This window comes from Phyllobates terribilis, unplaced genomic scaffold, assembly GCF_046119375.1.
Source record: "Phyllobates terribilis strain yellow unplaced genomic scaffold, ASM4611937v1 Scaffold_8__6_contigs__length_399053987, whole genome shotgun sequence".
Classification (NCBI taxonomy): Eukaryota; Metazoa; Chordata; class Amphibia; order Anura; family Dendrobatidae; genus Phyllobates; species Phyllobates terribilis.
This window is the reverse complement of record NW_027362768.1, coordinates 296,391,345-296,409,169: the sequence shown is the minus strand read 5'-3', so window position 1 is coordinate 296,409,169 and position 17,825 is coordinate 296,391,345. Positions and strand designations below refer to the sequence as shown.

The 17,825-nt window shown below is 48.9% G+C and overlaps 1 protein-coding gene across 1 annotated transcript in view; it reads right to left on the bottom strand.

Annotated features, from left to right (window-relative positions):
- Positions 1-17,825, bottom strand: part of LOC141157341 (inter-alpha-trypsin inhibitor heavy chain H3-like) — a 308,234-nt gene that overhangs the window by 137,985 nt on the left and 152,424 nt on the right. The window contains exon 10 of the mRNA XM_073644460.1: positions 111-236. Within this exon, the coding sequence (XP_073500561.1) occupies positions 111-236 (126 nt within the window). The remainder of the gene's footprint in view (positions 1-110; positions 237-17,825) is intronic.

The following is a 17,825-nucleotide window of genomic DNA, read 5'->3' as shown; positions in this document are numbered from 1 at the left end:
TAGACATGGAAAACCTCTTGAAATAAGGATTAACCTTTTTTTCTTTAAAAAAAAACAACCAAACAAACAAATAAAACACAATATTACTTACTGTTCATTGTTTTACCTACCTCCATTGGCTTGACCATCTGTGAGGAGGACGATTAAGGAAACACTTCTCTCAGGAACAGTTTTATTCTCATGTGCTTTATTCAATAAATCAACAGCCTTCATCACAGGGTCATTGATGTTTGTCCCTGTGAAAAGAAGCCAATGTATTCTAACATTAATTTTAATAAGTTTGTTTGTTCAATGTATGCAATCCTCATTCACAATGGAACACAAAGCATACTAAATGTAAACGGCAAAGAAAATCAAAGACATGTCAGGGAAAATATAGTTATTTGGGAATCAAGCATTTGTAAGCTCAAGCAACCCAAGGGGAATAATGAGCCCAATCAGTCTGTCACTGTCAGTTATTCAGTACTAAAATTTGGTTTATTCAAATCAAAGAAAAAAATCATCTACAAATTGTAGTCTTCTGCTGGACCTTGTCAAGCTAAGCCGACTCAATGATCATCTATTATTCTAGTATTCTGGTTTCTAGTATGTTCCTGCAGTTGTGAATGACAACCATTAATGTATCGAGGAGTAAAATGAGATAGACGTTTCTGGTTGACTACACCAATATGGAAAAGTAGTCATTCCACATTGTGGTAGTATTTAATAGTAGCTTTATTATGTATTTCAAGTTTGTACTGAACTCCCTTTTAAAAAAATATACTGCATTGCTGTAGTTGATAGTTGTTAGTTAATTGTTGTTATAGTTTGGGCTAGCTGTGTCCCCTACATGGCATGTGGAAGAAGGTGCTGTGTTCAGATGAGACCAACATAGCATTTTACATTTAGTTCAAAAAGTTCTATGTGTGGCAGAAAACTAACTGCACGTCCCCTTGAAAACACCATCCTTACCATAAAACATGGTGGTAGCAGCATCATGCTGTGGGGTTGCTTTTCTTCAGCAGAGACAAGGAAGCTGGTCAGAGTTGATGGCAAAACGGATGGTGCTAAATACAGGGCAATCCTGGAGGAAAACCTGTTAATGGCTGTGAAAGACTTGAGCCTGGGGCACAGGTTCACCTTACGGCAGGACAGCGACTCTAAACATACTGCCAGAGCTACAATGAAATGGGTTAGATCAAAGCATATTCATGTGTGTGAATTGCCCAGTCACAGTTCAGACCTAAATCCTTGGCAAGACGTGAAAATTGCTGTTCACAGATGTTCTCCATGCAATCTCAGTGAGCTGAGCTGGAGCTAGTTTGCAAAGTACAATAGGCAAAAATTTCAGCCTCTAGGTGTGCAAAGCTGATAGAGACGTACCCCGAAAGACTTGCAGCAGTAAATGCAGTGAAATGTGGTCCTACAAAGTATTGACTCAGGGGGGCTGAGTGCAAATGTATATTACAATTTTCAGATTTATATTTTTAAAATATTTAGAAAACCATGTATCATTTCCTTTACGCTTCACAAATACTTACAACTTAATGTTGATATATCACATAAAATCTCAATAAAATAAATTCAAGTTGGGAAGAGGGACCTGTCAGGGATGCCCCTTGTCCCCGGCTTTGTTTGTCCTGGCTATTGAATCATTAGCAATAAGAATAAGATCATCTGAACGGGTTAAAGGTATTATGATTGCAGATAGGATTGATAAAATCCGTCTATATGCGGATGACATGATAATCTTTATGGATCATGTTAAAGACACTACCATATATTATATCTACAATTGACAAATTTAGTGCATACTTTGGTCTGTATATAAATTGGGGAAAATCCTCACTCCTACCTCTAGCATCTGTCCCAGCCCCTGTTTTGGAAAAAACTACCCCCCCTACCTGTAGTGTCTTATTTTAAATAGGTGGGAATTATAATTCAAAAAGATGATATAAATGATTTTTTTAGCCAATGTATATCCTTTATTAGAAAATGCTAAAGGTATATTTTCTTTATGGGGAAAGTTACCACTATCAGTACCTGGACGGATAAATTTAATTAAAATGATCATACTCCCCAAATTTAGCTATATCTTGTAACATAGCGCAGTACCAATCCCTAAAACATTTTTCACATCTCTTAATTCGCTGATATCTACATTTATCTGGGGAAACTCTAGACCCAAACATAAATTGTCTAACCCCCAGAGACCAAAAGACATGGGAGGAGTGTAAGAGAATGAGAAGTCCTAATATTCTGAACAGCCATGTTAAACCTAGCAGCCACCTTGTTCAGAAGTTTGAGCTAAGTAAGTTTTGCAGCTAATGAGATGCATGTCCTGTGCCGTCCTAATCACAATAGAGCCATAAAATGATGTCAGTGCCATTAGCAGGTATGGTTAGTATACACAAAGGTTAATAGCAGCAGCTGCAAGTCAATGTGAGAGTAAATAAGTGGTGTTATAGGGTAGTAAATAGTGTCCTTGTAATTGTGGTATGGAAATTAGGATAATACAGTTTTAATATGTCGAGAATTATTAGGAAATTGTCATTACTAAAGTAAAGACATGGGGATTTATAGATTCTAATGGAGTTTGGTATAAATACTCATAAATATTGTCATGTTGAATTATCACATTGTTGTTCTAAAATGCATGTCTTTCCCTGCAGCATGATGTTATCATGTATACGCCTTTTGCTGTAGGTCCATTGTTTAAGTTATGTAGAAAAAGACTCTGATACTGTTGTTCGGGGCCATTCTATCGTCAGTCTACAGGCAGTCCATGCCAGTCCATCGCCAAGGCCACACCATCACTTGACCGAAGCCGCACCATGGCCAGACCATCGTCAGATATCCCAATGCTGTGTCGCTTTTCTAGACACTTGCGGGTGTCAAGTGTATTTTCCCTGCCTGCTTTCTGAACTGTTCTGCCGCGTAACTCTGAATAAACTTCATTCTCTGCTTTTAAAGAAGAAATCGTCTACACTGTTTTCCAGGCTCTTCCAGCTTTCAGTAAGGACTTTTTTACAATTGGCATAGCAAGCCAAGAGGAGCGGCTCAGGAGAGCTGCCTCCAGAAGAACCAATGGGGAGGATTGTAGATGAGGAGCTAGAGACTGGAAGGGTGAAAAGGCGTGGATCCACATGTAATTCGCTCAAAGTAAGCCAGCCGGATAGAGGACTTGTCCTGAGCACTCCAAGTCTGCCAGATTTTATAAGAAAACTACAAAAGCAAAGGACTATAAAAATATATATGCACAACCAAGAAGAAACCTCTACGTGAGTTATCTACAAGGACGTGAAGAAGCCTTGTGAGCCTGGTAGAAAGAGGCTTTAAAAGGTGGAGGGAGATGCCTGGCAAGTGTAAGGAGAAGGGCTCGAAACGCAGCCACACCTCTTTTGGTCGACACAGGCCAGCAAAGGGTCTTCCACACAGAGAGGTGTGAGTATCTAACTTTTGCTTAAATTGCACTTGTTAATACCAAAACCGAGAAAACGCATTCTTGTAGTCCTCCAGTATGGAGTGGTTACGAAAGCAGGCAGATAAGCATACTGGCACACCCTAGCTGGAGGGGGTTAACGTTAAATCCACTTGGCTAAATTGTATGCAGTGGCTAACAAAAGAAAGCAGGGAACTAGATGAGAAAAGGGCATTATGGAAAGATAGTAGCCAAACAGTAGCTTTGTGTAAGAGAGTTATTGCTTTCGATCAGTCCATTGATAGATTTCCTGCAAGACAGCATGTTAATGTGATCACCCAGGGAGGGGCAGTGTTCAGAGAGAGTAGAAAAGCTGGATGAAACTCTAAAGCACAGATAGTACGGAAAGATGGGTATGAATACTAGGCTTTGCAAATAGTCATTGTTGAGATGGGAGGGGTAGCAGAGGAGTAGAGGCAGACGGGGATAAGATTGAGGACTGGAGACATAGAATAGAAGAATGGACATTTAGAGAAACAGAATGTGCTAATAAGACATCTTGAAAGCGTTGAGAATCAGTTTAGAAAAGAGTTTATGTAATTTTTATAGAAAATACCCTTAAGGCCCCTTCACACATAACGAGATCGCTAGCGAGATCGTTATTACGTCACGGTTTTGGGATCGTTGGAGAGTCGTTTCGTGATCGCTGGGGAGCTGTCAAACATGCAGAACTTCCCAACGATTTTGGCCGCCCCAGCGATCTAACTAACGATCTCGGCGGTTGTTGGGACGCTTTCAGACAGCAGCTATTTCAACGATCCACACCTTGATAGGGACTGTACTGTGTCACAAAGGCGTGCATAAAATTACTTTTCCGCGTCCCCTCATCTCCGATTGGTGGACGCTACTGCATAAAATATACACATTTTTGTTTGCGTTTTTTTTATGTATCCCCACCACACCATTTATTTTAATGGGTGAAAATGCTGTAAAAACACCGAAAGAATTGCCATGGCCCAGATTAGAAACTGCTTCATATATGCATATCATGCTTCAGTTGGGAGACCTGCGGCTAGTCCATGCATTGTGATCCATGATCGGACTGAGAACTTTGGACGTCTTCACTGACCCTTAAAGTCCAATTTATGCACGCCTACGTGTCTCAGTTCTGAATCGCTAACGAGGTCATTGATAAGGTGTCAAATACAGCGATGCACACTGCCCAGCGGGAGTGCAACAACAGGAATGGTCCAGGAAGCTTTGTAACGATCAGCGATCTCACAGCAGGGGCCTGATCATTGCTACCTGTCAGACATAACGAGATCGCTAGCGAAATCGCTATTGCGTCACAAAAACCGTGACGTATCAACGATCTCGCTAGCGATCTCGTTATGTGTGACGGTGCCTTTAGATGGGGATTGCAAGTCAGGAGTCTTGCAGAATGCTTAATCTATTCATGATGTTGTAGAGACTTAGTTAACCAATGATCTCCTTATCCTGCTGTGAATGATCCTAGGCAATATCAGCAGTATAATGGTCTTCAAATGGATAACCCTTTCTCTGAGGAGCCTTCTGCTCCTGCTTTCTCTCCAGTAGCCCCCAGCTGTCCAGTTGTTATTCAGGGAGGAGCCACCCCTCCTCATCCCCATGCTTATTTAATGAGGACGGGTTTCTTACTGAAGATCTCTTTGGGGCGGAGTTCGGAGCTGTAGGATGGAAAAATTTCCCAGATGGGGATGATGGATTTTTTCGGGCTTCCACCACAGGTAACAATGACAGATAGGGTGCTCTCCCTGTTCCCTTTGTCCTCCTCTCCCCTCTTTCCCTGGGCAAGGACGGAAGACCTTATGTCAGAGAGAGAATAGAGGGGCTGCCGGATGAAGACATCCTCATCGATACAGGACCCTCAGTTTCAGTAACAGGACACAAATTGCTGTCACCCCCTGGACTGCCTGAGACTACCACTTTGGTAGGATTTGAGGGTTCCTGTATTCAAGTAGTAAAAAGCAATCCAGTGAATCTGAGATTTCAGGATACAGAGAAATCGAAGAAAAGGGGTCTCCGATGCACTTTTTGGCTGAATCCGCAGTTAGATTCCACTATTTTAGGTACCGATGTTTGGGAGCAATGGGGATTGTTGTTGATTTGTGTAACAAAGTTCTGTGGCGGAACAAAGAAGCAAATATTTGTTCTGTAATTGTACCTGTGGAGGAGGAGTCACAAATTACCCATTGCCAGTCTAGTTTCATGTACTGACAAAAATGATGACAATGTTGACAATGATGTTTTGAAAAATGAGTTGAATCAAAAGTTCCCTGAATTGTGGATTTCAAAGAAAACTGATTGTGGATTAATGCAAACTCAAGTTAAAATTGATGGTGAAAAGCTACCACCTTTCCAGCGTCAGTATAGAATTAAGGGTTGTGGTCAGTGAATTAGAAAAACAAGGTGTTGTTGTAAAATGTAATTCCCCATGTAACAGTCCAATTTTACCTATAAAAAAAGGAAGATAGTAGTTTTTGCATGGTTGTAGACTGGTAAGTACACTCCCTCAGCTGCTCACCTTGTTGCATTTGTCCCTGAAGTCATGTCACAGCTGAGGAGTGATTGTAAAGTATTTTCTTGTTTGGATATTGCAAATGGCTTTTTCTCAGTACCCCTAACATTTGAATCTGCCCTCCCCTTTGTATTTACCTTTGAGAATGTGCAGTACTTGTTCATGCGGTTGCCCATGGGATTCCACAGTTACCCTGTATATTTCCATCAGGCATTGTGTTAGGTGTCAGATATTTGCTGGATCCAAAATAGGTTCAGAACCATAAGTGGATTCTGTGGTCTCCCATTCCATTCCAGCCAAGGAAGATGCTGCTCAGCATCAGTCCCAACACCTAGCTGGTGCACAAGATGCACAAGTTGTCTCTTGGGTCTTTGTTCCTAGCAACATGAAGCATAGGTTGCGGAGGGAAACAGGGCTACTACAGCCTAAGTCCAGGATGCACTGCACTGAGCATGCCCGTGACATGGCGGACCGTGATTGGTGGTTTGGGAGTCAGCTGATCCGGTGACCTAGCACCGCCTGATTGGTCGCGGGTGACGTCACCAATAATGCGACGGTGGGCAGGGCTTAATCTTTAAATAGGCCACCCACAAACATGGCGGCGCGCTCTGACCATTGAGCTGAGATGGTGTTACTGTGTGGACGCTTGGTTGCTTGAGCTCCACGTGTGCTATTGCTGTTATAGCTTCGGACAGGCAGGTTTAGCGGGGGATAGGCAGCCTTAGATGGAGGGAGGCAGGTAGCTTCGTCTGACAGTCTGGCTCCGACAAGGGGGTCGCTATACACCCCGAGCAGACTGCGGACTCCGTATTCCCGGCACCGCCTGCTAGCCACGTAGAGAGATACTCCGCAGTCTGGCAGCACGCCGGCTGGGAGCACGTATACGCCGGCGTGAATCACGCACACATCCTAGCGCCTGCTGCGTAGTCCCTGTGGAGTAAACAGGGCTACGGATACATTATTTGTCGCACATCTCTCGTGCATTTAATGAAGATAGTGCGAATCCCTCTTCCCGTTCCGGTGTGCAGTAACACGGAGGGGATTGTTATATCAGTTGGTTGTTTTACATTCTTACCCGGAAGGTGTTCGGCCGCAGTCTTCCAGGCTGCATCGCGGACCCCGGGTTCGGTTGCTTTCCATTATTAATAAAGTTGTTTGCAACCGTCCCCTTAACAGTATCAGAGTGCCAGGGTCTAGCCGAAGATGGCCGACAACCAGCAACTGCAGCGCTATATACAGCAACTTGAGGCCAGACTTAGGACTCTGGAACAAACTGCCCCGGTCGCTGATATCCCTGCAGTAGCTACCCAGGCAGCTTCACAGGCAGCTAATCTAGTGAATGCGGTGAATGCTGCGGCAGCTGCTATTGCTCCATTACCCCATTTTGCTCTCTCGGAAAAATTTTCTGGTGACAGCAGATCCTGCAGAGGTTTTATTAATCTGTGCTCCATTCAGTTAGAGATGATGGAGGCACGGTTCCCCTACGAAAGGGCCAAAGTGGGTTTTGTCATCTCGCTACTCTCCCACAGGGCTTTGGAGTGGGCTACCCCTCTGTGGGAGCGGAATGACCCGGTAGTGGCTAATGTGGGCCTCTTTCTTAGTGCCCTAAAGAGTGTTTTCCTAGGTCCTCAGGTCACGCATGATACGGCTCTTAAGCTTCTTGCGTTGGTCCAGGGTTCGGTCACCGCCAGCCACTATGCCTTCCAGTTCAGAACCTTAGCGGCTGAACTGGATTGGTCTGAGCGGTTGCTAATCCCGGTGTTCTGGAGGGGGATGGCTGGGCATATTAAGGATGTTCTAGCTACCAGAGAGATCCCAACCTCTCTAGAAGAGTTAATCACTCTTGCTAACCGAATAGATTTGCGTCATGCAGAACGCAAGTTAGAGCTGGAGGTCTTCAGACCTTGGTTTCGGTTGGCACCTTAATTCTCTAGGCCTATCTCCAAACCCGCAGCTCCCGACCCGGAGTCTAAGGCTATGGATATATCCCGGACTAAGTCTAAGTCCCCTCGTTCCCGACCTGCACATCCCTTGGAGTACCCCATTAATAAGGGTTCCAAGCGACCGGGAAACAAAGGTGTCTAACCACCATTGGAGGAGGTGTGTTAGATTCCGGGGCTTCTTCCTCCAAATTATTGTATGAGGTGACGTTGTTCTTCGGAACAAGCACGGTTACTGCCAGGGCGTGGGTGGATTCTGGCGCCGATGGCAATTTTTTGTCATCAACGTTTGCCCAGAAGCACTCCATTCCTATGCAGTTACTGCCAAAACCAATGAACATTAGGGTGGTCAACGGTTCACTGCTGGACACGCAAATCACTCACCAGTCGATCCCCCTCACCATGTCGTTTCCTCAGGGTCACCGGGAGGTTATCTCCTTCCTTATTATTCCCGGGAGATTAGATGAGGTGCTATTGGGTCTTCCATGGCTACGTTGTCACACTCCACACATTGACTGGAATACGGGGAGAATTTCTTCCTGGGGTGAGAATTGTGTTTCTCAATGTATGGTTACAGCCGCCCGGAGGGTAATCTCAGAGCCTTCTACTGACTTATCCGCTCTGCCTGTGCAATATCAGAGTTTTGCGGACGTCTTTTCCAAAAAGGCTGCAGAGACTTTACCTCCCCACCGATCGTATGACTGTCCTATTGATTTGGTCCCTGGCACAGAGCCTCCTCGCGGTAGGGTTTACCCCCTGTCTGTCCCCGAGACCCAGGCCATGTCTGATTATATCAAAGAGAACCTGGCCCGGGGGGGTTATCAGAAAATTGGTCTCTCCTGCTGGAGCGGGGTTTTTCTTCGTCCAGAAGAAAGAGGGTGATTTACGTCCCTGTATTGATTACAGAGGACTAAATGCCATCACCATCAAAAATAAATACCCTCTTCCCCTTATTTCTGAACTATTTGACAGGTTGCGAGGGGCTAACATCTTCACTAAATTGGACCTGCGAGGGGCATATAATCTTGTGCGAATCCGTGAAGGTGACGAGTGGAAAACAGCGTTTAACACTCGTTATGGTCATTACGAGTATCTCGTCATGCCTTTCGGGTTATGCAATGCCCCTGCTGCTTTTCAGGATTTTGTCAATGATATCTTTCGGGATTTGCTGCTATCATCCGTGGTAGTCTATCTTGATGATATCCTTATTTTTTCCCCAGACCTCTCCACACACAGAGAGGATGTTCGCAGAGTTTTTGAACGATTGCGTGCAAATTCTCTGTATTGTAAGCTGGAGAAATGCCAGTTCGAACGAGAGTCTTTACTGTTCCTGGGCTACATCATATCCAGTAAGGGATTAGCCATGGACCCTCAAAAATTGGTGGCGGTACAGAACTGGCAGGAGCCCCATTCCCTTAAAGCAGTACAACGCTTCATGGGCTTTATCAACTACTACCGGCAGTTCATACCACATTTTTCCACACTGGTAGCTTCTTTAGCCGCTTTAACCAGGAAGGGTGCCAATCCCAAGAATTGGTCTAAGGAGACATCCGAGGTGTTCCGGGAGATTAAATCCTATTTTTCTAGAGCTCCCATTCTCCGTCGCCCGGATGTGGACAAGCCATTCTTCCTGGAGGTCAACGCTTCTTCTGTCGGAGCAGGAGCTGTTCTCTCTCAAAAGAATGAACAGGGTCGGACAAGACCATGTTGTTTCTTCTCCAAGACCTTCTCTCCAGCAGAGAGGAATTATACAATTGGGGACAAAGAATTACTTGCTATTAAGATGGCTTTTTCGGAGGTGAAGGTACCTCTTGGAGGGAGCTAAACATCCTTTCGTGGTATATTCCGATCATAAAAATCTCTCTTACGTACAGAAGTCGCAGCGTCTTAACCCGATGCAGGCCAGGTGGTCTCTTTTCTTTCCCTGATTCAATTTTTCCATTCACTTTTTAAAAGGGGAAAAGAACCCTCGGGCGGACGCTTTGTCCCGGTCCATGGATACGGCTGAGGACGATGACGAGCCCAGGCTTATCGTTCCTCCGGAATGTATGCGGACAGTGGCTCCAGTGTCCCTAAACCAGGTTCCCCCCGGGAGGACGTTCGTTCCCCCTAATTTACAAAATGAGGTGCTCTCCTGGGCACATGCCTCTAAGATCGGAGATCATTTTGGGGCCAAACGTACCACGGAGTTTCTCCAACGGTTGTATTGGTGGCCTTGGTTACCCCAGGACATTAAGGAATATGTTCAAGCGTGTGTCTCCTGTGCGAGAAATAAATCGTCCCATCAGAGGCCGGCTGGTCTTCTTCATCCATTACCCGTGGCGGATAGACCTTGGGAGCTAGTTGGGATGGATTTCATTGTCGAGTTACCTAAGTCCTGGGGAAACACGACAATATGGGTGGTTTCTGACCATTTTTCTAAGATGGTTCACCTGGTTCCTCTTCCTAGGGTTCCTTCCTCCCGGGTTCTGGCATCACTATTCATTCGTCACGTTTTCCGTCTCCACGGAATGCCTGATAGGATTGTCTGTGACCGGGGTCCACAGTTTTCCTCCCGGTTCTGGAAAGAATTGTGTAATTTGCTTAGCATTGAACTAAATCTTTTTACTGCCTATCACCCGGAGACCAATGGTCTGGTGGAACGCACTAACCAGACGCTTGTGACATACTTGCGCCATTTCGTTTCGGCCAACCATAATGATTGGGCAATATTGCTTCTTTGGGCAGAGTTTGCTCTAAACAACGCAGTGGCGGATTCCACAGGTCAGACCCCGTTTCTCCTAAATAATGGCCAACATCCACGAGTCCCAGTTCCTATGCCAGTTTCCTCTGTGGAACCTGGGGTCAGAGATTGGGCTCTGGAGGCGCGGGAGGTTTGGGACCATACCCAGGATGCTATATTGGCCTTCAAGAATCGGATGAGAGAGTCGGCTGACACTCATTGCCTTCCAGCCCCCGTATTCTCTCCGGGTGACAGGGTGTGGCTCGAGGCTCGCAATATTAGAGTACGCGGGGAATCTGCTAAGTTTGCCCCCGTTTTATTGGTCCTTTCAAAATTTTGGCCCAAATAAACCCCATAGTGTACCGGTAACATTTACTACGACACATGAAGATTCACGACACTTTTCACGTGTCGCTCCTTAAGCCGGTTCGCCTGACAAAATTCTTGGAACCCCAACCTGCTTCTGACACCAGGGATGATGATCTTGAGGTACAGGCGATCGTGGGCTCTAAGATGGTTCGTGGGAAAAAATTCTACCTAGTACACTGGAGGGGCCATGGATCTGAGGATCGTTCCTGGGAACCGGTGGACCACATTCATGCTCCCCTGCTCATTGAGGAATATGAGCGTCAAGTGGAGACGGATGTTAGAAGGGGGGATAATGTTAGGCGTCGGGCGTTTGCTGGATCCGAAATGGGTTCACAATCATCAGTGGATTCTGTGGTCTTCTATTCCAGTCCAGCCGGGGCTGATGCTTCTCAGCATCGTTGTCGGTCCCAACACCTAGCTGGAGCACGAGATGTACAAGTTGTCTCTCAGGTCTTTGTTCCTAGCAACATGAAGCATAGGTTGCGGAGGGAAACAGGGCTAATACAGCCTAAGTCCAGGATGCACTGCACTGAGCATGCCCGTGACATGGCGGACCGTGATTGGTGGTTTGGGAGTCAGCTGATCCGGTGACCTGGCACCGCCTGATTGGTCGCGGGTGACGTCACCAATAATGCGACGGTGGGCAGGGCTTAATCTTTAAATAGGCCGCTCACAAACATGGTGGCGTGCTCTGACCATTGAGCTGAGATGGTGTTACTGTGTGGACGCTTGGTTGTTTGGGCTCCACGTGTGCTATTGCTGTTATAGCTTCGGACAGGCAGGTTTAGCGGGGGATAGGCAGCCTTAAATGGAGGGAGGCAGGTAGCTTCGTCTGATAGTCTGGCTCCGACGAGGTGGTCGCTATACACCCCGAGCAGACTGCGGACTCCGTATTCCCGGCACCGCCTGTTAGCCACGTGGAGAGATACTCCGCAGTCCGGCAGCACGCCGGCTGGGAGCACGTATACGCCGGCGTGAATCACACACACATCCTAGCGCCTGCTGCGTAGTCCCTGTGCAGTAAACAGGGCTACGGATACATTATTTGTCGCACATCTCTTGTGCATTTAACGGAGATAGTGCGAATCCCTCTTCCCGTTCCGGTGTGCAGTAACACGGAGGGGATTGTTATATCAGTTGGTTGTTTTACCTTCTTACCCGGAAGGTGTTTGGCCGCAGTCTTCCAGGCTGCATCGCGGACCCCGGGTTAGGTTGCTTTCCATTATTAATAAAGTTGTTTGCAACCGTCCCTTTAACACATTCGCTCAGGTTTTAGAACCCCTTGGTTAAGGAGACAAAGTCTTACAGTATGTGGATAATTTGTTGATTCAAACTGTTGATGAATATGAACACAAAGAGACCCTTGAAACTTGACGTGGGACTCCAAATGAGCCTTGACAAAGTATAATTGATGAAGTAAGAGGTTACATTTTTGGGTGTGTCAATTTCAGCAGAAAAAACAAAGCAAAGACAAAACAATGCATGACAGAATTAATGCTATTGAAGCTGTTCCCATACCAACTAATATTATTGAGCTTAGAAAATTTTTGGGTCTTATTAGTTTTTTTTCAGATAATTTCACTTTGCTCATCTGGCTAAACCATTGTATGCTTTGTTAAAAGAAGTTGATAATGATCACACCCCTGTCATTGTAGAGGGAGAAGCCCTACAAGCTTTTGAAAGTATGAAGCATGCCCTTACGACAGCCACTGCGTTAATCAGTCCTGACCCGTCCCAGCCCTTTTATATTCAAGCCCACACCTGTGATTTATCTATTCCTCAGAGCTTTTCCAAAAATGGCCCAAAGATGGTCCTGAGGTGTCCAGTCAGTTGTATGCCTTACACTACTACTCTAGGTTGCTTACCCCCGTGGAGAAAGGTTTTACATGAAGCACTTACTGGGTGTGCACTGGACGATGAATCAAGTAAGACACATAGTGGGATTTGCTCCGTTAATTCTACAAACTCCACATGTTTCTCTAAGAACACTGTTGAAAGGGAAAGCCTGGGGGGTAAATTCACAGAGAATGCCTCAATGGATCATTGATTTTGAGACCAGAGACTTACAAGTTGAAGTGGGTGAAAAATATAATTTAGCCCAGGTGATGCAGTATGCATGAAAATTTCACGATTGTCAAGTTGAACAGGCTAATGTCACTCCCTTCCCCTTCTGAGCTGACTTTCAGGAAGGCGTCCCTTGTGCCTATATCGACGAAGCAACAGGTTATGCTCTATGGTTTCCCGAGAAACAGTTGTTGTTGTGTAGCACCCTGAGGATTCGGCTGCTACAGGGGTATTGCACCTCAACCCAGAGGTGTGATATTCCACTCCCGGGTAAGGATGGAGTGTGGATCTGAGCTCGGTAGGCTGCATGCACTACACACATCCCATTTCCGAGGAACAGACCGACGGTACTCCCACTTAGAAATGTGCAGGTACGACCGAGTCTGTTCCTGGCTGGAGTGGGAGGGGGGTGGAACATCCCAAGTAGTGTAGGGGCAGATAGGGGGAGCAGCCTGGGTAAAGATAGGAGCTCATTGGGTGCTGGTCACCTGAGCTCACACATAGAGGGTGTATATAAGGTGGGCACCATCAAAGAACAGGGTCAGTCAGTCAGTCTGTCAGCCTTTGCAGAGGAGTCACAGGAAGAGGAGCAGAGCAGATCCAGAGAGAGAGAGGAGAAAGAAAGAGAGACCCAGAGGGGGAAGCAGAAGAAAGGACTCTAAGATCCCAAATTAAAACAAAGGGTGAAGAGCCGGCATCAGGGTACCGGAACCCAAGCTGGTGGGGGCAAAAACACACCCCAGCCAGAGACCGGAGGCCGTGGGCAGCGTCTGCCACGGCCACCCACCACATCCACCACGAAGGCATACCACGTGGAGGGTCAGGGAACCCAAGGCCAAGGGTCACCCAACAGAAGGCCCGAGGGAGCTGGACCTGGGTGGATCAATAGTGGGGACGGCCAGAGAAAGGACAGAAGGAGAGCTCAGGGTCACGCTCCGGACTCGCTTGGGGGTTGGCTGGATCCAGGACCTGGTGGACGCAGCACGGCTCGGGAGGTCACTTGAAGCTGGAGTGACCGGGACATCAGCAGTGAGTAAATACCCTAAACTGCACAACCCGACTCTGTCTTCCTTTAACATCTATGCTGCACCACCACAACCCCCATCCTCTGCACCTGACCCCCTGAGGCTATACCCCACCCGTTGGGGGTTATACCACCAAAAGCTGCACCAACACCATCAGCCTCAGCGGACCCTGCTGCAGCGGCGGCCATAGTGACCGCAATACAACGGGTGGCGTAGTCGACATTAAGAACTTAATAACATCTGTAGGACTGCCACATACAACTGAGTTTGACACCCTGGGCACGGACCGGGTCACAGCCACTCGGAAGACTACAACCCCCATCTGATCCGGCTCCGGATATTCCCACTAAAGAATATGGCCCAGGGGGCGCGTCAACTTTGGCGTAGTCGGCAGGATTACGTGCCCACAACAACCGGGTACTGCGTGCCTGAAGAAAAGTGCAAGTTTACCTCAAAAAGAAGTCTCCTGCCGGTTCCGGAGGGTCCCCGCCATCGGACTCCATCACAGGTCGATTCCAGCCGGTTGTCCGCCATTAACAGCTTTTTCCCGCCACCTGCAGAGTTTCCCGCCACTGGGAAGCGATTCCCGCCATTTCCAAAGGTTTCCCGCCTTGGAAGAGCGGACGCCATTATGGGCGTGCCAGAGGGTGGCGAGAGGCCACCTCCCATCGTGGGCCAGGACCGAAAATGGCGCCAAAAGTGGAAACCGCCCCCACCAACAGAGACTGTGATGCTAGAGGTGTCTGTCAGCGTGAAAGAACAGCCCCTGGAGCTGACAGTCACCAAGTGGCCCCGGGACCGCCCTCGAGGTGGGAGGAGACGAAAGGAAAGAACAAAGATGGGTGCCGCCTGGAGCAGTCTAGAGCGAGCGCACCCGGAGGCAAGAAGCCTGGAGAAGAGTTTCGGAGGAGCTTACCCGGAGATGGCGAGAAAGCAGAGCAGCACCGGCCCGTTGGCCAGGAGCCTGCTAGAAACAGAGGAGGGAGAGCAGAGCAGCACCGGCCCGCTGGCCAGGAGCCTGCTGGAGACAACTGAAGGAGAGCAGAGCAGCACCGACCCGTTGGTCAGGAGCCTGCTGGAAACAACGACCCCACTAGGCCTAGTGGAGGTCCTAGCACAGCTCCCCCGAGACCGGGAGTGTGCACAGACCGCTCTGGAGGGCCTCGCAAGGAGGATGGCCCGGGTGCAGCGAGAGACGTTGGCGGAGTGGAGCCGTGAGATGGCCCAGCAGACCGAGACCCGTCAGCGGAGCACGCCACCCAAGACGAGGAGACCGACCGCCTCTGAGGATGGCGCGGGAGGATTGAAGGCCGGAGACGGCGCCGAGAAGGGAGCCGAACGAGTGGAGGCAGGTAAAGGGGACGTCTATACCCCAAACCGGGAAACCGCGTACCTGCCCCAGCTCCCCGTCGCAGAGCCCGAAGTCTATCCTGCCGTGCCCGTCGCTGCAACGTCACCGCCGCAGACTAGGCCTCAAACGGGAGCCGCGACCCCTGTGACGTCACACGCCTCGACCCCGAGCGTGACCAAGCAGGAAGTACCACCAGCCTGGTCGCAAGGCCTAGTACCCCCGGGCGTTGCAATACCAACAGCGCCCCCTACCTCCGCGGAGCCCCCGGCCTGGTCGCAGGGCCAAGTAGCCCAGGGCGCCGCTGTCCTTACGGTGCCCTTCACCTTCCAGATACCCCAGGCCTGGCCGCAAGGCCCGGGCATCCCGGGCGCTAACACCACCGCGCCCATAAGACCTAAAGTGCCGCATCTGGGAGAGGACCTGTACGCCCAGCATACGTGCCCGGATGGGCAGCCATTTATATGGCCACCGGAGTTCCACCATCCCCGACTCCGGAGAGAGAGACCCCTGGATGAACCCCTGATCCCGGCTCCAAAGCCCGTAAAGAGGATCTCGCCCCCGCTAGCGGAAGCGCAGTTCGAGTGGGACCCCACCGGAGAAGATCTCATGGGGTTCACTCAAGAGACTCGGGCAGCTGCAGCGGAGCGTGCTGAGTGCTGCCGCCAACAGCTCGAGGACTTTGAGAGGGAGCGGAGAGAGAGGCGGGTCCGGAAACAGCAAGCTCAAATAAGGAGCGCGGAGCAGAAGAGCCGGGCCAGGAGAGACCCCCGTGCAGCGCATAGTCCCCGCACCACCGGGACTGTGATAAAGTTTAATATGCAGCATGGGTGGGGCTTCATCCGAGACCACCGCACCCTAGGCGACGTCTTCGTGACCAGGAGAGACGTTGAGTCCCACCTACCGAAGGGACACAGAGGTCGTGACCTTTACATCGGGGACGAGGTCACCTTCACCCGGCACAAGTGTGCCAAAGGACCCTACGCCCTCCATGTGCATCGTCTGACGGAGGAAGAGCTGCGGTGTGAGGAGGAAGAACAAGAGGACCCGGACGGGTCTGAAACTAGAGCCAAAGGTAACCATAAAGCAAGAGCAGGAGGACGCCGTTGTTAAGTACAGCGAAGCAGGAGCTGTATATAGTTGCCCGTCGGGGCACCATAAACTGAAACTGAAACTGAAACTGAAACTGTTACTGCTGCTAATATAGTCCCCGTTGGGACCAGCATCTGTGAACTGTTTACCCTATTCCCATTACCTGGCCGAGGACTGAGAGCGGCCATATCCCTGTAAATAGTTGCGCGTCCTAAAGCGCCCCCTACCGGTTTTATAGGGAAAACCAGTTTTTCCAGAGAGACTGTCGCACTTTACCCGGTCACACGTTGCACAGTGACCGGAGGAGGAGCCAGAGGCGACGAGAATGTTTTATATATATATATAATGTTGTTTTATATGTTTTATGTTGTTTATGAAAAAATTTTGTATGTTTTGGTGTTTATGTCTTACAGCCCGAGGACGTGCTGTGATTTACCAGGGGGGAATGTAGCACCCTGAGGATTCGGCTGCTACAGGGGTATTGCACCTCAACCCAGAGGTGTGATATTCCACTCCCGGGTAAGGATGGAGTGTGGACCTGAGCTCGGTAGGCTGCATGCACTACACACATCCCATTTCCGAGGAGCAGGCCGACGGTACTCCCACTTAGAAATGTGCAGGTACGACCGAGTCTGTTCCTGGCTGGAGTGGGAGGGGGGTGGAACATCCCAAGTAGTGTAGGGGCAGATAGGGGGAGCAGCCTGGGTAAAGATAGGAGCTCATTGGGTGCTGGTCACCTGAGCTCACACATAGAGGGAGTATATAAGGTGGGCACCATCTTAGATCAGGGTCAGTCAGTCAGTCAGTCAGTCAGTCTGTCAGCCTTTGCAGAGGAGTCACAGGAAGAGGAGCAGAGCAGATCCAGAGAGAGAGAGGAGAAAGAAAGAGAGACCCAGAGGGGGAAGCAGAAGAAAGGACTCTAAGATCCCAAATTAAAACAAAGGGTGAAGAGCCGGCATCAGGGTACCGGAACCCAAGCTGGTGGGGGCAAAAACACACCCCAGCCAGAGACCGGAGGCCGTGGGCAGCGTCTGCCACGGCCACCCACCACATCCACCACGAAGGCATACCACGTGGAGGGTCAGGGAACCCAAGGCCAAGGGTCACCCAACAGAAGGCCCGAGGGAGCTGGACCTGGGTGGATCAATAGTGGGGACGGCCAGAGGAAAGGACAGAAGGAGAGCTCAGGGTCACGCTCCGGACTCGCTTGGGGGTTGGCTGGATCCAGGACCTGGTGGACGCAGCACGGCTCGGGAGGTCACTTGAAGCTGGAGTGACCGGAACATCAGCAGTGAGTAAATACCCTAA